This window comes from Coregonus clupeaformis, chromosome 6, assembly GCF_020615455.1.
Source record: "Coregonus clupeaformis isolate EN_2021a chromosome 6, ASM2061545v1, whole genome shotgun sequence".
Lineage (NCBI taxonomy): Eukaryota > Metazoa > Chordata > Actinopteri > Salmoniformes > Salmonidae > Coregonus > Coregonus clupeaformis.
The window spans coordinates 10,994,392-11,020,731 of NC_059197.1; the positions used below are offsets into that span (position 1 = coordinate 10,994,392).

The window sequence follows — 26,340 nt, forward strand, 5'->3', positions numbered from 1 at the left end:
AAGATCCCACAATAAACTAGTGAAAACAGGCTGCCTAAGTATGGGCCCCAATCAGAGACAACGAGCTACAGCTGCCTCTGATTGGGAACCACCCTGGCCAACATAGATCTAAACGATCTAGAACGAAAACATAGAAAATGAAACAGAAACTCCACACCCTGGCTCAACATTTAAGAGTCCCCCGAGCCAGGGCGTGACAAACCAACTGTTGACTTTTGTATGAATTATTTTAAATAAAATATTTGTATTTAGTTTTCATGTATCCATTATCTTTAACTGGTTAAATGTTTGTAGTTTGCATGTTTCAGCAGTGATTAACATGGTTAAATAGTCGTAAATCTCTGATTTAGCATTTGGTATTTTTATACATATTCTGTATTTCCACTGAAGAAAGCATTAACACACTACTGTAACAGTACCTGTTATAAAACATAAATTTATTCCGTAAATAAATGGTGAGAAATGCTCAGTCTAAAGCCATTCGGCTATGGGTTTCACAGCGCTATAATAATGATACAAGTAATATCACCTTAAAAAGGGTTTATTTACAACCTATGGGGTAACATGTTGAGCAAAGTGGTATAGGAGAGTCTGACATATAACCCCTAACTTGAGTTCAGTCTTCGCCAATGAGAACCAAGAGGGGCACAGCTTCATCCTTCATGACTGGGAAAGGCCTCGATTCTAGGCCGTAGAAAAGCCTACATCCATCTCATTAGATCAGAACAGGATGGATCAACAGTGATTCATATTACTGGTTTGCATCCTTAAAAAAGGATAGTTGTGTTTTGCTGCATAACACACATTTCTTGTCTACCCATATGATGTGAATCATTGTCAGGTTATTTGATATATAAACTTCAGTAACAAAAGAACACCATGGTTGTCATAAGACTTTAAACAGGTAGTTTGTACATGTGTAGAATGTTTTTGTTTTGGGTCCACACTGGTAAGTTAACTTACAGTGTATTTGGAAAGTATTCAGACCCCTTCACTTTTTCCACATTTTGTTACGTTACAGCCTTATTCTAAAATTGATTAAATAAAACAAAATTCTCATAAATCTACACACAATACCCCATAATGACAATGCGAAAACAGGTTTTTAGAAATGTTAGCAAATTTATAAAAAAATTAAACAAAAATACCTTATTTACATAAGTATTCAGACCCTTTGCTTTTAGACTCGAAATTCAGCTCAGGTGCATCCTGTTTCCATTGATCAGCCTTGTGATGTTTCTACAACTTGATTGGAGTCCACCTGTGGTAAATTCAATTGATTGGACATGATTTGGAAAGGCACACACCAGTCTATATAAGGCCCCGCAGTTGACAGTGCATGTTAGAGAAAAAACCAAGCCATGAAGTCGAAGGAATTGTCCGTAGAGCTCCGAGACAGGATTGTGTCAAGGCACAGATCTGGGGAAGGTTATCAAAAGATGTATGCAGCATTGAAGGTCCCCAAGAACACAGTGGCCATCATTCTTAAATGGAAGAAGTTTGGAACCACCAAGACTCTTCCTAGAGCTGGCCACCCGGCCAAACTGAGCAATAGGGGGAGAAGGGCCTTGGTCAGGGAGGTGACCAAGAACCTGATGGTCACGCTGACAGAGCTCCAGAGTTAATCTATGGAGATGGGAGAACCTTCCAGAAGGACAACCATCTCTGCAGCACTCCACCAATCAGACCTGTATGGTAGAGTGGCCAGACGGAAGCTACTCCTCAGTAAAAGGCACATGACAGCCCACTTGGAGTTTGCAAAAGGCACCTAAAGGACTCAGACCATGAGAAACAAGATTCTCTGGTCTGATGAAACCAAGATTTAACTCTTTGGCCTGAATGCCAAGCGTCACGTCTGGAGGAAACCAGGCACCGCTCATCACCTGGCCAATACCATCCCTACTGTGAAGCATGGTGGTGGCAGCATCATGCTGTGGGGATTTTTTTCAGCGGCAGGGACTGGGAGACTAGTCAGGATCGAGGGAAAGATGAACGGAGCAAAGTACAGAGAGATCCTTGATGAAAACCTTCTCCAGAGCCCTCAGGACCTCAGACTGGGTCGAAGGTTCACCTTCAAACAGGACAACGAGCCTTAGCGCATAGCCAAGACAACACAGGAGTGGCCCAGCCAGAGCCCGGACTTGAACCCGATCGAACATCACTGGAGAGACCTGACAACAGCTGTGCAGCGACCCTCCCCATCCAACCTGACAGAGCTTGAGAGGATCTTCAGAGAAGAATGGGAGAAACTTCCCAAATACAGGTGTGCCAAGCTTGTAGCGTCATACCCATGAAGACTCGAGGCTGTAATTGCTGCCAAAGGTGCTTCAACAAAGTACTGAGTAAAGGGTCTGAATACTTATGTAAATGTGATATTTCCCTGTGTTTTTTAATATACATTTGCAAAAATGTCAACTTGTTTTTGCTTTGTCATTATGGGGTATTATGTGTAGATTGATGAGGAAAAAAAGTATTTAATCCATTTAAGATTAAGGCTGTAACATAACAAAATGTGGAAAAAGTCAAGGGGTCTGAATATTTTCCGAATGCACTGTATGTAAATTAGACAGTCACAGAGGATTTCTTCTGAATAACTGGTCAGGGCATAGCACTTTCCATTCAGCTTCAGGCTACTTTGATGTAAGGCTTGATCACACCTTTAGGGACTACTTCTATCCGTCACACCCGACGTTGTTGCTTTTCCATTGTTCGCTAGATATATCAATGTAATTACACCCAACATAATGTTGAAAAACAAAATGCTTCCCACCACTAGATCACATAACTAGAAATGAACTGGAGGTGATCCCGATGCTGCCACCAATGTAGCGGAAGAAAGTGAAAGCTGAAACAGGAACTTTAACCAGGGTTCATACTTTGGGAAGTGAGCTCTAACAGCCGTTGCCATGACAGCCAAGTAGGCTTCTGGCCAGAGGCAGTAGACCTGCAATGCTGGCATATGCCTTGTTACAATAGACTCAGTATATAACATGATTGACACGACCGTAATAATCATCATGAAACAGCCTTGGAAATGCCATAAGTGTAAGCTTACATAATTCATTATTTTACATTAACCTGTTTAACTGCATTGATATGGCTTAATTGATCATAGTCCAGACTCGTTATAGTTGCAAATACTATGCAGTTGCACCAGGGGAATTTAAAACAAACAGATTTTTTTTGCAGGTCTTCTGTTTCCCCACATTTATTGATGAATTAGTTTCCTATCATGAAAATCTATCCCCATTCCCCAATCAAATACCTTCATCGATACCACAAAAAAAACGGACAAATACATATTTTTACTCCAATTTTGCAACCCTCATAAAATCCAACATAGCACCAGTATCCCAAAGTATTAAGTGGAAACAAGCATAGAAAACAGCATTGGCTAATTATATACAATTACTAATACTAATTAATACAGCATTGATATTATATTATATGTATTTTGGTGACAACCTGGTTGATTAACAATATTGGGTCGTTAACACGTTTTTATTTTTATATAAATAAATGTGGGACACAAAAAACGGCAGTGTAGGACACCATTGCCCAAAATGCATTGCTCCAATAACTTTCAAAAGATTGTTCCGAAGTTTGACTACCAACATTTTTTTTCCTATGAATGAAGTCGCACAAAAATGTGTGTATTTTCACACGAATTAAGCCACAAAAAATTAATAAAAAATGCACGAAATCTGCTGAAGAAATTTGCACGAATTGAGTGTCAGATTGTGTTGGTTTTTAACCATGTATTTTCCTATATATTGACACATCCTATGTGTTTTAATGAAATCAACTATATTCACTGAGCTTATCTGATGCTTTAAGCACACGGTTTGATTAAATAATTAAGACACACAAATGACTAGAGGGAGTCCGACCAGCAACTGATTTGATGGTGCTGGGCCCGACTCAGACTTACTGCACTGTGTAAAAAAAATAAAAGACAGCGAGTGACTAGCACCCGTTGTCTCTCTCTCCTGTCTGCTGCAGCGACCACCACAGAACGTCAGTGTTTATTGCGCAGAAGCTGCAACATAATTACAGCCATTTCTGACAAAAAAATTATGTTAGCAAAATCCCTCATTTGTTTAGGAAAAACATTCCCTATTCCCTCAACCCTTGCTATCTTTACGTGACACATGTATGCATCGCATGCACGTGACCAAAGACCTATTCGCATGGGACTAGTATTACCAGAGAACTTTGGTTATGTAATTATTAAGCCAGAATGTCAGTTATTCCAGAGGATGATTCGGACGGATTAGTTTTTTCCAAACTGCCCCCTGTAATTCTAAATTTTTTCTCAATAAATTGACGAGCCTGGAGGTTTTTATTCTAGGCGTGAAAATACAGTAGTTCAACATGTCCAGGTGATAGGACCACACTGATAACTCGAGCTTGGTTCCCAAGTTTCTAAACCATACCAAACCATTGTTGGTATAGTGTCGCCATAATATTTGAATTGAGGAAGTGTGATCATAATCATTAGGATATTTTAGCGATACGCAGTACGTCCTAAATGCCCCCCCAGCCTTCAGATGTCAGCTAAAACGGTGCACTTGCACTTGAGATGCATTTGAAGGCTATGGATGAGAAAGTGAACTTATCATTTCCAAACGTTTAGGTCAGTTGTATGCTGCTTTGCTAGGGTTGCATTAAATATAATCAATATTTTTTACTGATGCATTTGGCAATATTCAATTCATACGCCCAAAACATATAAACAAAAGCATTCACTGTGAAAGTTGATAGGCTACATGTAGGCCATTCATATATAGCTTAGGCCATTCATTCGAATCAGTTATTGTTTTCTTGTGCAAACCGCGAGCAACACCTGTCAAACTCAGACATTTCTCTTAAAACACAGGGATGTTGATTATCAGAGGACCTTGGAGTAGGTTATTCTGGCTGGAATTGTTACTCTCCTGAGTCCTGACATGTAAAAATGACTGCCATGGCTGATTCGGATGGGACTAAAATGACAGATGTGGTGTTTTGTGCTCGTGCACATAATTACATTACCCGACTTCCCAGAGTAAAACGAATCCCGTCACAATAGGGCCTGACCTATAGCATCATAATCACATCAATAAATTGGTCATAACAAACTCTGAACACGTAACACATGTGACAGCAAAATGGATGCAGAAGACGTGGCAAATAAACTTGAAACGGGGGAATGTTTACTGGTTAAGAATGAGGCCACTGTGTTCTTGGTGACCTTCAATGCTGCAGAAATGTTTTGGTACCTTTCCCCAGATCTGTGCCTCGACACAATCCTTCGACCTCATGGCTTGGTTTTTGCTCTGACATGCACTGTCAACTGTGGGACCTTATATAGACTGGTGTGTGCCTTTCCAAATCATGTCCAATCAATTGAATTTACCACAGGTGGACTCCAATCAAGTTGTAGAAACATCTCAAGGATGATCAATGGACACAGGATGCACCTGAGCTCAATTTCGAGTCTCATAGCAAAGGGTCTGAATACTTATGTAAATAAGGTATTTCTGTTTTTTTATATTTAATACATTTTCAAAAATTTCTAAAAACCTGTTTTTGCTTTGTCATTATGGGGTATTGTATGTAGAGTGATGAGGAAAACAATTAATTTAATCCATTTTAGAATAAGGCTGTAACGTAACAAAATGTGGAAAAAGGGAAGGGGTCTGAATACTTTCCAAATTCACTGTAAGTTAACTTACCAGTGTGGACCTAAAACAAAAACATTTTACACATTTACAAACTACCTTTTTGAAGTGTTATTGCAACCATGGTGTTCTTTTGTTACTGAAGCTTGATTGCAAAAACGCTTGATTGCATTTCAAATCATGAATGACTCATGATTTGCTGTTTGATGACATGAACAAATAAATGATTGATTGATACAGTAGCCTATAGAAGTATTAAAATGTAGGCCTAAGTAAGTTACGGTATTAAGACTAAACAGGATGTGCTCTTAGGCCTACAGCTCCATGGTGCTTATACAAGGCTGCTATACTAAGACTACTAATGATAATGACATCACTTATTATTATTATTATTATTATTATTATAGTAATAATAACAATAAGGAGATCCAGAAAAAGGAACATTATTATTATTATTATAGTAATAATAACAATAAGGAGATCCAGAAAAAGGAACAATATTATTATTATTATTATAAATATTATTTTTCTGACAATTTGGAACAGGGTAAACAACACTAAATAAATAATAAATAATAATAGTGTAAAGCCTTTATTACAGCAAAGCAAAGATTAAAAACAGCCTAATGTTTACTTTTACATTTACATTTTAGTCATTTAGCAGACACTCTTATCCAGAGCGACTTACAGATAGTGACATGTTTCTTGACATGTCGTTGCGTGAGGCTTGGTGCTCACAGAATCAGTAGGATATTAAACAAACACTCAAACAGGCAACAGAAGCAGGATCTGTCTTATTTCTGTAAATATATTGATGATTTATAACGTCAGGCACATTTAACAGTTAGGCTATTGATTGTAGACCTAATTACGTTGGGGTTTCCACTTTCCTCACTTTTCTTAGACAATAAGGCAAGGGCTGTTTTCTCATCTCCTCATTCTGCTGCTACCTCCGCCACATTGTTCTCAACACCAATATGCTGGTTAACTTTGCTATTATGCACATAGCAACATGGTCTAGGAAAAGGCGCCAATTCAACAACGCACTGATGTGTTTCAGAACCGTGGACAGCGACCGCTATCCAACGAGGGAGAAAGCACATTTGTTCTAAAATAGTATCATTTTTATAAGTGTTGCACCATTGTTCTTATGGAATATAACCATATACAATTTCAGTAGCACATGTCTTAGACTGATGGACTGTGCCATCCCCACTGCCTCCATAATGGATCAATTCACTCAGCGTGAATCAGACAGGTGTCTTGTACACCATGATATTATCTATTTTTTTGCTACTGCTCGTCTAAAGAAATCTTGGTCGACCAACGGCCTATTGTCCAAACAATCGACCAGTCGACTAAATGGGGTCAGCCCTAGATAAATGAAATTCAAAACGGCAATAATGACATTAACGTATAAGGATGTGAGAGTAGGGTGACACTCCTACCGGGTCTAGATCCCAGGCCACCAGCACCAATGACGAGCACCCTTACCACTGTTCTAATAAGGGATATCTCTAGGGCAAGTGATTATTGGGCCAGTATAGTTAGGGCCAGTCCAGAAGAAACCCTAAACCCTCCTACCTAGGCACTTGTGTAGATCTTAAACAAATTGATAGGTATAAGCAATAGGGTGAATTTAAATATAAATATAAACAGTACCAGCACCCAAAATGAATACCGGAACCTATTTCTGGCTTGGATGTCACTGCTCCCAGTGTAGCCCACAGTGTGGGACATGCTGACTTCAAAACTGTGGATTCGTACAATCAAACACCGAGATCCTTTGCGGTGAGGATCCGTGCGGTGCGCAATGTTTATCAGCGGCACCCAACTTGGGACCCAACTTCTCCTGCCTAAACAGAAAAGATTGCTCATGAAGGATGTTGGGTTGCCCGCTTCTACACCAGTTTCAAGTCCTGTGACCCGCACATTGAATTTACGGGAATGATTTTCTAGTGATTCTGTTTTCTTTTTTAGGAGGTTGATTTCCCTTTCTAGCTTAGCCCTTTCCAGCCAGAGCGTTCTAATTTCGGAATAATCGTTATGATGGTTTAAAGGAGCAATATGCAGAAAACGCTCCACCATTTCCTAATTGCTAAAATTATAATAGTTAGCCTTAATTTCTGTTTGTGATAAAACAAGCAATGTATAGTGTAGATAATCAATGTAACATCTAAACCGCTGTGAAATATATTTTCAGTAACCAAAAATATTGTATTTTCTGCTGTTTGAAGCTGGTGTACAAAACTGAAAGTCAAAGATACAATAACTAAACTTAGGAACGGGAATCATAGAAATAGCGCATATAGAACAGATCTACCGCTTCTTAGACTTGCTTTCAATGACAGATCTATAACTAACATTTCTATGTGAATTTGGTCGGGTCGCCCAAAAAGTTACATAATGCAGCTTTAAAGCCTTAATAACACTGCCATCAAATCACCAATTTTATTTCTGAAAACTGACATTTACACATGACAGCATGAGCTACACATTAATTCAATGAAATGTCATGGAGCAAATCCTCCATTTGCTTGATGACTGGAAAGAAGGTGGATCTCGAGGGCTATTTTGACAGCTTCAAAGTGGAAACCAGGTGGATCAGTTGAGGTAAGAAAGTTGTTAAATTGGATCTTAATATTTTATCAAATGTGACTTGAAAGACTAAATTATTTTGTTAAAATGTCTATTTGCAGCGCTGAATAATATTGGTTGCAATGCTGCTTGAAGAAGCAGCAGGTAGCGTTAGCTATTGCTCTAGTTAGCTAGCTAGCTATCCTCTCCCTCCGTTTCTGAATGAATTTGTGGCTATTTCTTTCTAGCTGGCAAAATAAGTGAGCTAGATTTCCTTTGTGTACTGCCATATGTCGATAACATAGCTAAGTTTGTCGCTGGTATGGGCTAGTAAATATCCTAAACCTAGCCAGGTAGATAGTGATAGCTGCAAGCTAAAACCGGGGCGAGTGAAGGGGAGGAGGGAATTTAGGGTGTTCACCCATTAAATGATTCATGAATAGGTATATACAAATATGTCCGTTCAATAGAGAATTGCGTCAGAAATTACAATAGTCAAAGCCCCATGTCTCTACCATATATGGTTCAAAGTTACTCTAAGAATTTAGCATGTTTAGAGTGAATGCAATGTCATAACGGGCATGAAAAGTGGTTACTGCTCAATAGAACTCTGTGATGCTGCTCTGTGGCAGAACAGCGCTAACCTCGAACGTCAACTGACAAGTTAACTATTTTCTAAATGAAATCTGTGGAATGGAAAACAAAATAGGGACTAAATATACAGTACCAGTCAAAAGTTTGGACACACCTACTCATTCAAGGGTTTTTCTTTATTTGTACTATTTTCTACAATGCAGAATAATAGTGAACACATGAAAATGATGAAATAACACTTATGGAATCATTTAGTAACCAAAGAAATGTTAAACAAATCAAAATATATTTTTGATTTTAGATTCTTCAAAGTAGCCACCCTTTGCCTTGATGACAGCTTTGCACTCTCTTGGCATTCTCTCAACCAGCTTCACCTGGAATGCTTTTCCGACAGTCTTAAAGGAGTTCCCACATATGCTGAGCACTTGTTTGCTGCTTTTCCTTCACTCTGCGGTCCAACTCATCCCAAACCATCTCAATTGGGTTGAGGTCTGGTGATTGTGGAGGCCAGGTCATCTGATGCAGTACTCCATCACTCTCCTTCTTGGTCAAATAGCCCTTACACAACCTGGAGGTGTGTTGAGTCATTGTCATGTTGAAAAACAAATGATAGTCCCACTAAGCCCAAACCAGATGGGATGGCGTATTGCTACAGAATGCTGTGGTAGCCATGCTGGTTAAGTGTGCCTTGAATTCTAAATCAATCACAGACAGTGTCACCAGCAAAGCACTCCCACACCATCACACCTTCTTCTCCATGCTTCACGGTGGGAACCACACATGCAGAGATAATCCGTTTACCTACTTTGCGTCTCACAAAGGCACTGCTGTTAGAACCAAAAATCTCAAATTTGGACTCATCAGACCAAAGGACAGATTTCCACCGGTCTAATGTCCATTGTTCGTGTTTCTTGGCCCAAGCAAGTCTCTTCTTATTATTGGTGTCCTTTAGTAGGGGTTTCTTTGCAGCAATTCGACCATGAAGGCCTGATTCATGCGGTCTCCTCTGAACAGTTTATGTTTAGATGTGTCTGTTACTGTGAAACATTTATTTGGGCTGCAATTTCTGAGGCTGGTAACTAATGAATTTATCCTCTGCAGCAGAAGTAACTCTGGGTCTTCCTTTCCTGTGGCGGTCCTCATGAGAGCCAGTTTCATCATAGTGCTTGATGGTTTTTGCAACTGCACTTGAAGAAACTTTCAAAATTCTTGATATTTTCTGTATTGACTGACCTTCATGTCTTAAAGTAATGATGGACTATCTTTTCTCTTTGCTTATTTGAGCTGTTCTTGCCATAATATGGACTTGGTCTTTTACCAAATAGGTATATCTTCTGTATACCACTCCTACCTTGTCACAACACAACTGATTGGCTCAAAAGCATTAAGAAGGAAAGAAATTCCACAAATTCACTTTTAAGAAGGCACACCTGTTAATTGAAATGCATTCCAGGTGACTACCTCATGAAGCTGGTTGCGAGAATGCCAAGAGTGTGCAAAGCTGTCATCAAGGCAAAGGGTGGCTATTTGAAGAATCTCAAGTATAAAATATATTTTGATTTGTTTAACACTGTTTTGTTTACTACATGATTCCATATGTGTTATTTCATAGTTTTGATATCTTCACCATTATTCTACAATGTAAAAAATACTAAAAATAAAGAAAAACCCTTGAAGGTGTGTCCAAACTTTTGACTGGTAGTGTGTATATATATATATATATATATATCAGGTCTATGATTTTTTAAATTATTTATCTTTCTGTAGGACAGTGTGGTGGACTGTCAGCTCTCAGACCTTCGTGAGGAGGACACTGTAGAAGCTGTCCCCATGGTGACAAGGACAGGCAGAGACTGGACAACATGTTGATGCTGAAGAAAGGGCTGAGGGAAGATCACACCCACACAGGACACACCCTCACAGCCCAAGTGAGCACAATACGATAAGCCAGGGTAACAGAACACACACGCAACACACAGGACAGAAAGGTGAACATTGACTGGCAGAGAATCAACATTTGGCTAGCCTTGTCCCAGATCTGTTTATCCTATTGTATGATAGTTGTCATGCCATGTTACCATAGAAGTTGGCTATACATAGAAGTTGGCTATATGGCACAATCTGATGGAAGACCACACTAACATCTGGCTGATAGTCAAAACAGAAAGAGTGAAAGTTAAATGTACTAAAGGACTACTCTAGAAATCGTTGGCTTTGTTACAGGATAGATAGAAAGGAGAATAGGATGTGGTTTGTTTGAGTAGCACCTGAATGTGAGGGCAAGCGGTTATGCATAGTAGAGGACCGAAACTGTTTTAGGTTGAGGCACTCCAGGTAGCGTGATTCATTGTGGACACAGGCAAAGTAAAGGTTATTATTATATTGTTATATGTTATATTAGACACTGATTCCCCGTCTAGGGAATAGGGTGCCATTTGGAACGCAGCCCTAGCGTTGAAAGATGATCAACTATTGTTCCTCCTGTGCAGGGTGAACCTGGCGTTGGCCTACACTGAGCTGACAGAGAAGTATATGGCAGCCCCCGAAGTTACTCATCAACTTTATGCAAGAATTTCCTCTGTGTTGTCTGATGAATAAATATTACTCTACTACAGGTGCTTGGTCGTGTGAGAGGTCTGGCTGTCAAACAGTCTGAGATCCTGAGAAAGGCATCCCACGAGCAGATGGGTCAGCATGTTCAAACCCATGATGCAAATATTAAAGATTATACTCCATATTGATGTTGAAGAAAATAGATTGACCACTGTTCTCACACTGGTTTCACTTAACTTGCTGTGAAACAGAATGTGAGCTTGCAAGATCAGGCTGGTTTAGGGAGGTTATAGAAATACATTATGCTTGATGCCATGTCAACTGATGCCTGTCCACCAGCGTCGCTCCCTGGCCAGATCAATTTTGATGACAATATCCCTGAGATTAATGTTGTATATACTGTATTGTTATGGCTATGATGGTGATAACTTGCACCTTTTTTCTTTACAGGTTTGAATGAGACAATGTATTCCCCTAACCTTATTCTTTCAATAAAGTTCATATTTTATTAATATTATATTACTTGTTTGTCTTTATTTATCAAATGTAAGACTAAATGCTATTTGTAATTCGTTTTGGTGCAGATTTGTGTTTAATATACTATCCAGATAAGAAAGTGTCTGATCAAGGAACATTCCATAGAAAAAGACCATCGGTCCCTAAAACAGCTGTAACTTGTTCACAGTAAAAGGTATTTCTATTCTGAGTTCAGATGTTCAATCATTACAAAACAAGGAAGACTCAATATGCTCTAAGTCAGGGGTGTCAAACTCGTTTTAGCTCAGGGGCCACATGGAGGAAAATCTATTCCCAAGTGGGCCGGACCGGAAAAATCATGGTATATATAACTTAAAAACAACAACTTCAGATTGTTTTCTTTGTTTTAATACGATCAACATACAACATAAAGCTGGAGCCTGAGGACAGTGTGTCCAAAATAGTACAAGCACAACATCACTATTAATCATAAAACACGTCAAGTTTATTTGAAAATTCTAAAGAAAAAGAACACACAAACACACAATGCCTCAGTGATTAACAGAACTGTTTCACAGATCACAGAACTATATCAGGGTATCATTTCTCAGGCAGAAATGTAGATACAAATAATGAAATCCTGTTCCCAAAACAAGTGCAAAAACCACAGAGTCAAGAATAGGTTAAATATACAAATAAAATAAAAACAATTAAAAACAATAGCACATCAACATAAAAACATATACATAAATCTGAAAGCGTTGCTCAAACTCCCGTAACAGTCCCGTTATTTTATCTTTGAACCGCTTCATGTCTGCCACATGTTGGGTCGCACACACATTTTTCAGACAGGGGAAGTGAGCTGCATCACCACCGGCAAGTTGCGTCTCCCACAATGACAGCTTCAACTTGAAAGAACGTATGCTGTCATAATACCGCGTGACAACTTTGTTGCGCCCTTGCAGCTGTTTGTTCAAGTTATTCAGGTGCTCTGTAACATCCACCATAAATGCAAGGTCCGGCATCCATTCTGCGGAATGAAATTCTAACACTGGTTTGCCCTTTTCTTCCATGAACTGTTCAATTTCTTCTCGTAAATCAAAGAAATGCCTCAGCACAGCACCTCGGCTTAACCATCTTACCTCAGTGTGGTATGGCAGGCCATAGATGTGGTCTTTCTCTCTGAGAAGGCTGTCAAACTGACGGTGATTCAGGCTTCTGGAACACAAAGCCTCCTGGTGCAAAATACAGTGAAAAGTCAAAAAATCACGTCCTCCATTTGCAGATTGCACTTTCTCTCTGAACTTTGTCACAACGCCTGCTTTTTTCCCGATCATTGAGGGCGCACCATCTGTAGCCAGGCTGACAGCGCGGGACCAGTCCACTCCGACCCTGTCCAGCGCGCCGACGAGTGCGGTAAAAATATCAGCTGCTGTCGTTGTATCTGTCATCGGCACCAACTCCACGAACTCCTCGGTGACGGTCAATGTGTCATCAACTCCGCGGATGAAAAAATTGCCAGTTTTTGTACCATCTGTAATGTCCGTGCTTTCATCAATTGCAACCGAAAACGCAATAAATGACTTTACTTTTTGCTTCAACTGGCTGTCCAAATCCACTGAAAGATCGGAAATCCTGTCTGCAACTGTGTTTCTTGTCAGGCTGATATTTGCAAAAGCCTGCCGCTTTTCAGGGCACACAATCTCCGCTGCCTTCATCATGCATGTTTTAACAAATTCACCCTCACTAAATGGTTTTGAAGCCACTGCGATTTCATTAGCAATGAGGTAGCTAGCTTTCACTGCAGCGTCACTAATGTCTCGGCTGTGAGTAAACACAGACTGCTGTTTCTTCAGACCCGCCAACAGTTCATTCACCTTCTCTCATCTCCGCTGTCCTTGAAAGTTGTCATATTTGTCGGCATGAAGACTCACATAGTGGCGACGAAGGTTATATTCTTTCAGCACTGCAACATGCTCTGAACACACCAAACATACAGCTTTCCCATTCAATTCCGTGATTAAATAGGATGACCATTTTTCTTGGAACACTCTGCACTCTGTGTCCACTTTTCTCTTTTTTGACAGAGACATATTGGGGCAATGAGGGTGCCAAAGCACATAATGTTAAAAGAAGAAGCCATAATAAATATCGCGGGCAAAACAAAGTAGCTCATTGGCTGCACGTGCTTGACCTACTTGCTCTGCCCCGGTATAAACAGTTTGCTTGCTAAACACAATTGCTATTGCGCCATCCAGTGGACGCAATTGGAACAGCAGTTTATTTTATTGAATAAAAAAATTAAAACAAATAAAAATTATTTTTTTCTTTCAAAATCATCTCGCGGGCCAGATTAAACCCGTTTGCGGGCCTGATCCGGCCCGCGGGCCGTACGTTTGACACCCCTGCTCTAAGTGTTTCTCTAACTTCATTAGAAAGTTGTGTAAATTGCAATTGTTTGGGAAAAAAGCATTGATTTTCGTATAAGTACACATTTTCATAGGTGTTATTTCTTGACTGATTACAATTGTATTGATGGGGATGTCATATCATTTGAAAGGGCTGTTTCTCAGCTTTCAAAATATGTATCATGATTTCATATATGGTTTTACACCAGCAAATTATAGTCATTAATGCACGCAGAGGTCTTGATCCAGCAAGAAATGGAACATTAGTTTGTGTTGTTTGCAGGTCATGGAGTCCCCCTCTGTCACATTGGCCGCTGTCTCCAAACTTTCCGCTTTAGTTGAGTCCTTTTTGATAGGAAAAATATTTGTATTACTTGTTAAACAAAATCTCTTTCTCTGAGCAATTGTATTAGTATAAAATAATATAATTTCCCAATATAGCTCAGTATTTGAATAGTTACATTTATACATTCATTTTTGCTCATCTTTATCAAGGGTGTCAATCATTTCGGAGCCCACTGTATACACTCACCGACCAGTTTATTAAGTAAACCCATTTAGTACCGGGTCGGACTCCTCTGCCTCCAGAACAGTCTGAATTCTTCGGGGCATTCTTCAAGGTGTCGGAAACATTCCATAGGGATGTTGGACCTTGCTGACGTGATGGCATCACGCAGTTGCTGCAGATTGGACGGTGGTACATTCATGCTGTGAAGAACCTGTTCCATTTCATCCCAAAGATGCTCTATTGGGTTGAGGTCTGGGGACTGCGTAGGCCACTCAAGAAAACTGAACTCGCTGTCATGTACCAGGCAATGTTTTTCCATTCCTCAATTGTCCAATGTTGGTGATCGTGTGCCGACTGGAGCTGTTTCTTCTTGTTTTTAGCTGATAGGGGTGGAACCCGGTGTGGTCGTCTGCTGCAATAGCCCTGCTCTGCACACCACTGTTGTACTGCACCGTTATTTGTCTGTTGTGGCCATTCTAACATTCAATCGAACAGTAACTGAATGCCTCGATGCCTGTCTGCCTGCTTTATATAGCAAGCCACGGCCACCTGACTCACTGTCTGTAGGAGCGAACCATTTTTGTGAACGAGGTGGTGTACCTAATAAACTATATATATACACATGTTGCTGAGGTTGCCTTTAATGTTGTGATGTGTGTAACCTGGTGGATTTTGACTCCCTCCTTTCTCCCCTCAGGGTGGTGAAAGAGGAGATCTCAGACGACAATGCCAAACTGCCCTGTTTCAACGGCCGGGTCGTGTCATGGGTGAGCAACTGTTCTTCATGTTTATCACCGTCATCACCAATGCCCTCTCTCAATTCCACCGCAGTTCAGTTTTTCTCTCTCTCTCAATTCCACCGCATTTCAGTTTTTCTCTCTCAACACTCCCAACACTTTTGAAATGCATCACACCGGGGTGTTACTGTAATTAAAAGTTACATGACGGTATAACTTACGACTATTATCATAATTGAGCTGTAACACACACTACTGGATAGGATGTGTGGAATTGTGGAATGAGAGAAGCAGAGTGTGTTTGCGTGTGTGTGTCTGTGACACGTGTGTGTGACACGTGTGTGTGACTGTTTACTAGCTAGGCAACAGCTAACAGACTTGTGTAATTGGGTTTTGGTGGGATCTGTTTTGGCTTCAGATGGTTCGCTCATTTGGGAGCTGTGTATCCGTGTCTGTGTGTCTGTCCTGCTGTGTGTTGGCAACTGTGTGTGATGATGCTTTTGTGCGTGCATTTGGGAGCTGTGTGTGTAGTTAGTTGGTTGTTGTCATTCATTTGTATACTCTCGGTTGTGCTCTAGAAACCAAAGTCCATCGCTGTCTGATAGGTGAAATGGAGTGACTCAGCCAAGACCAGCTACAGTGCATTGGGAAAGTATTCAGACCCCTTGACTTTTTCCACATTTTGTTAAGTTACAGCCTTATTCTAAAATAGATTACATTGTTTTTTTCCATTAGCAATCTACACACAATACCCCATAATGACAAAGCAAAAACCGGTTTTCATTTGAGATGTTTCCACAACTTGATTGGAGTCCACCTGTGGTGAATTCAATTGATTGAACAATGGCACACACTTGTCTAAATAAGGTCCCAAAGTTGACAGTGCAAGTCAGAGCAAAAACCAAAACATGAGGTCGAAGCAATTGTTCGTAGAGCTCCGAGACAGGATTGTGTCGAGGCACAGACATGTGGAAGGGTACCTAAAAATGTCTGCAGCAGGTCCTCAAGAACACAGTGGCCTCCATCATTCTTCAATGGAAGAAGTTTGGAACCACCAAGACTCTTGCTAGAGGTGGCCATCCGGCCAAACTGAGCAATCGGGGGAGAAGGGCCTTGGTCAGGGAGGTTCTTTTGTGGAGATGGGAGAACCTTCCAGAAGGGCAACCATAATAATATAATAAATAATAATAAACCATCTCTGCAGCACTCCACCAATCAGGCATTTATGGTAGAGTGGCCAGACGAAAGCCACTCCTCAGTAAAAGGCACATGACAGCCCGCTTGGAGTTTGCCAAAAGGCACCTAAAGGACTCTCAGACCATGAGAAACAAGATTCTCTGGTCTGATGAAACCAAGATTGAAATCTTTGGCCTGAATGCCAAGCGTCACATCTGTAGGAAACCAGGCACCGCTCATCACCTGGCCAATACCATCCCTACGGTGAAGCATGGTGGTGGCAGCATCATGCTGTGGCAATGTTTTTCAGTGGCAGGGAGACTAGTCAGGATCGAGGGAAAGATGGATTGAGCAAAGTACAGAGAGATCCTTGATGGAAACCTGCTCCATTACACTCAGGACCTCAGACTGGGGCGAAGGTTCACCTTCCAACAGGACAACAACCCTAAGCACACAGCCAAGACAACGCAGGAGTGGCTTCGGGACAAGTCTCTGAATGCTCCCCATCCAACCTGACAGAGCTTGAGAGGATCTGCAGAGAAGAATGGGAGAAACTCCCCAAATACAGGTGTGCCAAGCTTGTAGCTTCATACCCAAGAAGACTTGAGGCTGTAATCGCTGCAAAAGGTGCTTCAACAAAGTATTTCCGTGTATATACAGTGAGGGAAAAAAGTATTTGATCCCCTGCTGATTTTGTACGTTTGCCCACTGACAAAGACATGATCAGTCTATAATTTTAATGGTAGGTTTATTTGAATAGTGAGAGACAGAATAACAACAAAAAAATCCAGAAAACTGCATGTCAAAAATGTTATAAATTGATTTGCATTTTAATGAGGGAAATAAGTATTTGACCCCTCTGCAAAACATGACTTAGTACTTGGTGGCAAAACCCTTGTTGGCAATCACAGAGGTCAGACGTTTCTTGTAGTTGGCCACCAGGTTTGCACACATCTCAGGAGGGATTTTGTCCCACTCCTCTTTGCAGATCTTCTCCAAGTCATTATGGTTTTGAGGCTGAGATTTTCTATGGGATTATGGTCTGGAGACTGGCTAGGCCACTTCAGGACCTTAATGTGCTTCTTCTTGAGCCACTCCTTTGTTGCCTTGGCCGTGTGTTTTGGGTCATTGTCATGCTGGAATACCCATCCACGACCCATTTTCAATGCCCTGGCTGAGGGAAGGAGGTTCTCACCCAAGATTTGACGGTACATGGCCCTGTCCATCGTCCCTTTGATGCGGGGAAGTTGTCCTGTCCCCTTAGCAGAAAAACACCCCCAAAGCATAATGTTTCCACCTCCATGTTTGACGGTGGGGATGGTGTTCTTGTGGTCATAGGCAGCATTCCTCCACCTCCAAACACGGCGAGTTGAGTTGATGGCAAAGAGCTCGATTTTGGTCTCATCTGACCAGAACACTTTCACCCAGTTCTCCTCTGAATCATTCAGATGTTCATTGGCAAACTTCAGACGGGCCTGTATATGTGCTTTCTTGAGCAGAGGGACCTTGCGGGCGCTGCAGGATTTCAGTCCTTCACGGAGTAGTGTGTTACCAATTGTTTTCTTGGTGACTATGGTCCCAGCTGCCTTGAGATCATTGACAAGATCCTCCCGTGTAGTTCTGAGCTGATTCCTCACCATTCTCATGATCATTGCAACTCCACGAGGTGAGATCTTGCATGGAGCCCCAGGCCGAGGGAGATTGACAGTTCTTTTGTGTTTCTTCCATTTGCGAATAATCGCACCAACTGTTGTCACCTTCTCACCAAGCTGCTTGGCGATGGTCTTGTAGCCCATTCCAGCCTTGTGTAGGTCTACAATCTTGTCCCTGACATCCTTGGAGAGCTCTTTGTTCTTGGCCATGGTGGAGAGTTTGGAATCTGATTGATGGATTGCTTCTGTGGACAGGTGTCTTTTATACAGGTAACAAACTGAGATTAGGAGCACTCCCTTTAAGAGTGTGCTCCTAATCTCAGCTCGTTACCTGTATAAAAGACACCTGGGAGCCAGAAATCTTTCTGATTGAGAGGGGATCAAATACTTATTTCCCTCATTAAAATGCAAATCAATTTATAAAAATTTTCTGGATTTTTTTGTTGTTATTCTGTCTCTCACTGTTCAAATAAACGTACCATTAAAATTATAGACTGATCATTTCTTTGCCAGTGGGCAAACGTACAAAATCAGCAGGGGATCAAATACTTTTTTCCCTCACTGTATATATATATTTTTTTGGGGCAAAAATAAAAAAGCTGTTTTTGCTTTGTCATTATGGGGTATTGTGTGTAGATTGATGAGGAAAAAAACTATTTAATACATTTTAGAATAAGGCTGTAACGTAACAAAATGTGAATAAAGTGTAGAGGTCTGAATACTTTCCGAATGCACTGTATATACAAAAGTATGTGGACACCCCTTCAAATGAGTGGATTTGGCTATTTCAGTCACACCCTTTGCTGACAGGTGTATTCTATCGAGCACACAGCCATGCAATCTCCATAGACAAACATTGGCAGTAGAATGGCCTTACTGAAGAGCTCCGTGACTTTCAACGTGGCACTGTCATAGGATGCCACCTTTCCAACAAATCAGTTCATACAATTTCTGCCCTGCTAGAGCTACCCCAGTCAGTGTAAGTGCTGTTATTGTGAAGGGGAAACGTTTAGGAGCAGCAATGGCTCAGCCACGAAATGGTAGGCCACACAAGCTCACAGAACGGGACTGCCTAGTGCTGAAGCGCGTAGCACGTAAAATAATTGTCTGTCCTCGGTTGCAACCGAGTTCCAAATTGCCTCTGGAAGCGACGTCGGCACCACACAAGCCTAAGATCACCATGCGCAATGCCAAGTGTCGACTGGAGTGGTGTAAAGCTCGCCGCCATTGGACTCTGGAGCTGTGGAAACGGGATTCCAGTAGAACGCTACCTGCCCCAATGCATAGTGGCAACTGTAAAGTTTGGTGTAGGAGGACAAATGGTCTGGGGCTGTTTTTCATGGTTCGGGCTAGGCCTCTTAGTTCCAGTGAAGGGAAATCTTAATGCTACAGCATACATTGACATTCTAGACGTTTCTGTGCTTCCAACTTTGTGGCAACAGTGGGGAAGGCCCTTTCCTGTTTCAGCATGACAATGCCCCAATGCACAAAACGAGGTCCATGCAGAAATGGTTTGTTGAGATCGGTGTGGAAGAACTTGCCTGGCCTGCACAGAGCCCTGACCTCAACCCCATCGAACACCTTTGGGATGAGTTGGAACACCGACTGCGAGCCAGGCCTAATCCCCCAACATCAGTGCCCGACCTCACCAATGCTCTTGTGGCTGAATGGAAGCAAGTCCCCGCAGTAATGTTCCAACATCTAGTGGAAAGCCTTTCCAGTAGAGTGGATGCTGTTATACAGTGGGGAAAAAAAGTATTTAGTCAGCCACCAATTGTGCAAGTTCTCCCACTTAAAAAGATGAGAGAGGCCTGTCATTTTCATCATAGGTACACGTCAACTATGACAGACAAAATGAGAATGTTTTTCTCCAGAAAATCACATTGTAGGATTTTTTATGAATTTATTTGCAAATTATGGTGGAAAATAAGTATTTGGTCAATAACAAAAGTTTCTCAATACTTTGTTATATACCCTTTGTTGGCAATGACACAGGTCAAACGTTTTCTGTAAGTCTTCACAAGGTTTTCACACACTGTTGCTGGTATTTTGGCCCATTCCTCCATGCAGATCTCCTCTAGAGCAGTGATGTTTTGGGGCTGTCGCTGGGCAACACGGACTTTCAACTCCCTCCAAAGATTTTCTATGGGGTTGAGATCTGGGCCCGTATCCTTAAAGATTCTGAGAATACTCTCAGAGAGCTCCTAACTTAACCTAAAAATTCCTTGCCAGGAGTTTTAGCTTAGAAGTGATTCCAGAACATTTTCAGTGAACTCTGAGCCAGGAATGGATGAAAAATCCTATCTTAGTGAGGAGGTGTGGTTGACCCCGTTGCTAGGTATGAGTCATCATTTCAAAAGCCGTGATTGGTTGATCCTACAAGTTTGATGAAAATGAACTTTTGGTGATAATGAGCAAAGGATGTACCCTCAAATCAATAAACATAATTATACACTCTAATCTTATGCAGACTATAATTGTAAATAATATTTCACATTCAAGAAAATATCTGGAAAATGAATAGTAAGCTGTAGGGGTTATAGCCTAACATTAGAATCTAAAATATGTGAAAACTTAAGCTCATTACACCCTGTTCAAATAATGATTTGTGTCTCATTTGCTCATATTAATATCCTAGCTGGCATATTTTGTACTTTCACTTCCATATGGACCCCATTGAAAACAAGATGGCCTATCTCAAGGGGCTGTCCTTAATGAAGTAGAAATTGCAACGTTACAACTCAGTGTGAACTTAACGAGGGTAACACAGCTCAGCTTTTAACAATGTCTGTGATTGCTGGCTGGTCTATTTATGAAGGCTTGTTAACAAATATCCTACAAACACAGAAAATGGAGAAAAAAGGAATCGCAAGCCGAACTGGACTGAGGAGCAAGGTTTGTTGCTGGCCCAGTTGGTGAACGAACATAAAGGTATGTTACGAGGAAAATTTGGCCCAACTGTCACTAGCCAAGGCAAGAGGCGCGCCTGGGACACAATATCCCAAACAATCAATGCCTCTTTTCCACTGGTGGTGCGGACAGGCGACGATTGTGAGAAAAGGTGGTATGTGCTGCAGTCCAAGGCAAAAGATGAGATTGCAGCACACAAGCGGGAATCCTCACTCACAGGTGAGCAAAATACTATGGCCTACCACATAATCTGGCAATTTGCTCCTGCTGGCAAAGTTAATTTACATGCCTAAGTACTGTGTTCATTGACTGTTTCTTTCTAGGGGGTGGACCACCTGCAAAGCGGCTGTCCCAGGTGGCCGACACTGTCTTTCAAGTCCTGGGACACTCTGAGGTCAGTGTCACCGGGCTGCCAACAGGCATTGACACGTCAATGATGCAGGCCCTTGAAATGCAGCAAAGGTAGGACACAGGGTTATTCATATCAACAGTGTTTATTCATTGCAGAAGCCATTTCATGTGTTATCCATGCTCATTGTATTAAATTAATTTAATCAAAACAATAATTAAACTAGGCCTATGTATTTCTGTAGCATGGAGCCATCACAAGAACCGGGCCCATCAAGTTTGCAGCCTGAACCATCTGCAGCTGCTACTCAGGATAGCCCGGCGGATCAAACACCATTCCCATCCGCAGCACCTGCTCCGTCAGCATCCCTGCAGGAGAGAAGATTGCAACTCACAATTGATGTGTTTGAACAACAAAAAAAAGTCCTTTCCCTTCAGGAGGAGTACTACCGCCTTAAAATTGAACACCTAAAAAATAAACCATTTAGAGATTGTGTTCTGTGTCTTGCATTTAACAGTTGCAGGTGATGTGCAGTAAAACTGTGGTAGTTCTTAATACCATCACAAGTTCTCAAATGACATGGGGCTACAGCTTGCCTGAAATGTAAATTTGTGAAGTTTGCCCTGTAAGGCAGTCCACTCTGGGCTAGGTTCCCCTGTGGAATGTGAATATCTTCTTCACCACCATCCTCATCGTTGTCTCCATCCTCATCCTCATCGCCATCCTCCAGAGGTTCTGCAATCTGTCTAACCTTGCAAATATTGTGTAATATTGCACAGGCTATGATGAGTTTGCTGACTTTTTTCAGGCCTCAGCCGCACCTCTCCGTGGAGAACATGAAAGCGCCTCTTAAGCTGGCCTATGCCACGCTCCACCACCGCTCTTGTTGTCTTGTGGGCCCTACAATAGAATACAGACCTTTAATTATTTGATGGAAATATTGCACTACTTGGATGCTCTAACATATTGCTTGCATTTCATTTCCATGATTTTTGTATTGTTTGGCTTACCTGTTATAGTTTAGTTGGGGCCCTTGGCGTGGCTGGAGGTAAGGTGTAAGGAGCCATGGTTTGCATGGGTAGCCACTGTCCCCTAACAAGTGGCAATTAGCTGGCACATAGCGTCTCTCAAAAAGCTGTCTGATGCCACTCTCGGAGAGCATTCTCGCATCATGTGTGGAGCCTGGCCATTTAGCCACAATGTCCAAAATCTTCCAGGCCGCATTGAACACTATTTGCACATTGATGCTGTGGAAATTCTTCCTGTTAACAAAGACAGCCTCGTCCTCTGATGGCGCAATTATTCTCACATGTGTTCCATCAATTACACCCACAACGCCAGGGAATCCTGCAATGTCCATAAATGCCCTTTTATGTGTGTGTAAAGTGCGGGCATCCAGCGGGAATGAAACAAATTGTGTCACAATATTAGGTTGTGACAAAGCTGTCAGTGTTTGGGTGATGACTCTGCTGACGGAGGATTGGGACAGACCCAAGTCATCACTGCTGCATTGTTGCATTTTCCCTGTTGCCAAATACCTCAGGGTTGTGATTACTTTCTTCTCCGGTGTAATAGCGTTGTGGCGTCGAGTTGGTGAAGTAATTGCATCTCTAAGGAGATCCACCACAAACATGATTCCTGCACGATCCAATCTGTAGCGTCTCAATAATTCCCTGTCATCCAGTGTTTGCAGGACATCTCTCCTGCCTCCTCTGTTGGCCATTTTGTGCAGCTGCTTAGGGTAACTCCTAAGCCACTAAAAGTCCTCTTCCCTGCTCTTAGCAGATCTCGCCTTAGGAGCCCTTTTAAGCGCTAGGACTCTTGAGGAATAGCTTTTATATTAACTGGGATTTTCGTGTCACTTTTAGGGGAAATTCTAAGAAAACGTCATGCCTCTGAGAATTTTCTTAGAATTTGGCCGCTAGGAGCCACTTTTTGCACAAAAATTCTTTAGAGATACGGGCCCTGGAGACTGGCTAGGCCACTCCAGGACCTTGAAATGCTTCTTACGAAGCCACTCCTTCGTTGCCCGGACGGTGTGTTTGGGATCATTGTCATGCTGAAAGACCCAGCCACGTTTCATCTTCAATGCCCTTGCTGATGGAAGGAGGTTTTCACTCAAAATCTCACGATACATGGCCCCATTCATTCTTTCCTTTACACGGATCAGTCGTCCTGGTCCCTTTGCAGAAAAACAGCCCCAAAGCATGATGTTTCCACCCCCATGCTTCACAGTAGGTATGGTGTTGTATGTAAAATGTAAATGTAATGTAATGTAAATGTGTTCTTTGGATGCAACTCAGCATTCTTTGTCCTCCAAACACGACGAGTTGAGTTTTTACCAAAAAGTTCTATTTTGGTTTCATCTGACCATATGACATTCTCCCAATCCTCTTCTGGATCATCCAAATGCACTCTAGCAAACTTCAGACCGGCCTGGACATGTACTGGCTTAAGCAGGGGGACACGTCTGGCACTGCAGGATTTGAGTCCCTGGCAGCGTAGTGTGTTACTGATGGTAGACTTTGGTCCCAGCTCTCTGCAGGTCATTCACTAGGTCCCCCCGTGTGGTTATGGGATTTTTGCTCACCGTTCTTGTGATCATTTTGACCCCACGGGGTGAGATCTTGTGTGGAGCCCCAGATCGAGGGAGATTATCAGTGGTCTTGTATGTCTTCCATTTCCTAATAATTGCTCCCACAGTTGATTTCTTCAAACCAAGCTGCTTACCTATTGCAGATTCAGTCTTCCCAGCCTGGTGCAGGTCTACAATTTTGTTTCTGGTGTCCTTTGACAGCTCTTTGGTCTTGGCCATAGTGGAGTTTGGAGTGTGACTGTTTGAGGTTGTGGACAGGTGTCTTTTATACTGATAACAAGTTCAAACAGGTGCCATTAATACAGGTAACGAGTGGAGGACAGAGGAGCCTCTTAAAGAAGAATTTACAGGTCTGTGAGAGCCAGAAATCTTGCTTGTTTGTAGGTGACCAAATACTTATTTTCCACCATAATTTGCAAATAAATTCATTAAAAATCATACAATGTGATTTTCAGGAATTTTTTTCCTCCATTTGTCTGTCATAGTTGACGTGTACCTATGATGAAAATTACAGGCCTCTCTCATCTTTTTAAGTGGGAGAACTTGCACAATTGGTGGCTGACTAAATACTTTTTCCCCCCACTGTAGCAGAAAAGGGGGGACCAACTCCATATTAATGCCCATGATGTTGGAATGAGATGTTCGACAAGCAGGCCATGTAGTGTATCTGGTCTACTGACTCCTTCCCTCTTTTCTTCACTCCGCCTCCCCTGCCCCGGGGTGAAGTTTCTCCTAGGTACAGATCTCGAATCAGTTTCCCCTCCCCCAATCATAACCTGGACACTGAGGTGAACTCAGCGCTCTCAGGCTGAATTTTTGATCGAGCTCTGGTCATGACCATCACTGAGCTGGCTAGAACTCACGATTGAACACTGTATTTTGGGTGTGTGGTTAGACCTCAACAGCTCTCCTTGTTGGCCATAAGGCAGATGCCCTCGCTCTACTTCCTCTCCTACCTTCCCTTCTTCTTTTCCCATCCTCTTTTCTGTATAAGGCAAGCTAAGGAAGCAGTGAGATATGCATTTCCCAAACTTTAGAACACTGGTGTTGGTCTGAAATGTACTCTAGATCTGACCACTGTGTAATCGTTTTCTTTATCTAGAGCAGTGTTTCCCAACCCTGGTTCTTGAGTACCCCTAACAGTACACATTTTCATTGTAGCCCTGGACAAACCCACCTCATTCACCTCATTGAGGGCTTGATGATTAGTTGACAAGTTGAATCAGCTGTGCTTGTCCAGGGTTACACCAAAAATGTGTACTGTTGGGGGTACTCGAGGACCAGGGTTGGGAAACACTGCTCTAGATAAAGAAAACGATTACACAGTGGTATCGGGAGATTTTTAAGGTTTTGCCTATCGAAAGACTTGGCAATAGGATGAAAGGAAAAAAGATATATATCTGTACTAAAGTGTGGCAGCCGATGCTGGATCATTTGCCTAGAGATTTAGCTGACCTGTTAGAGAGGCAGAGATGCTGTAGCTTGGGGCTTGAATGGGCAACCTTAACTCAGTGTAAAGGGATTAAGGGGATACAGTACTGTTTATGCCGATATGTAAGCTTATTGCATGGTGAAATGTGAGGTGTGTATCTGATCAGAAAGTTGGGCAACTACATTCCCTTCAGAAAGTATTCACACCCCTTGACTTTTTCCACATTTTCTTGTGTTACAAAGTGGGATTAAAATGGATTTAATTGTAATTTCTTGTCACTACACTAAATACTCTAATGTCAAAGTCGGGGGAGTGGGACAAGAAATCCACAGCAGCCACATCACTGCGCGCGCAGCCAACTCTAAAATGTTTTATGACGGATCACCACCTCAAGCTGTACCTCGGCAAGACGGAGCTGCTCTTCCTCCCGGGGAAGGACTGCCCGTTCCATGATCTCGCCATCACGGTTGACAACTCCGTTGTGTCCTCCTCCCAGAGTGCAAAGAACCTTGGCGTGACCCTGGACAACACCCTGTCGTTCTCCGCTAACATCAAGGCGGTGACCCGATCCTGTAGGTTCATGCTCTACAACATTCGGAGAGTACGACCCTGCCTTACACAGGAAGCGGCACAGGTCCTAATCCAGGCACTTGTCATCTCCCGTCTGGATTACTGCAACTCGCTGTTGGCCTGCTGGCCCCCCTACCT

At 42.0% G+C, this 26,340-nt stretch overlaps 1 protein-coding gene across 7 annotated transcripts in view; it reads left to right on the plus strand.

Moving 5' to 3' along the window:
- LOC121567306 (segment polarity protein dishevelled homolog DVL-3-like) overlaps positions 1–26,340 on the plus strand; it is a 73,042-nt gene that overhangs the window by 26,269 nt on the left and 20,433 nt on the right. For all 7 annotated transcript variants that reach the window (XM_045218305.1, XM_045218310.1, XM_045218324.1 and 4 more), the window contains exon 2: positions 15,478–15,547. In XM_045218305.1, coding sequence (XP_045074240.1) covers positions 15,478–15,547 — 70 coding nt within the window. The remainder of the gene's footprint in view (positions 1–15,477; positions 15,548–26,340) is intronic.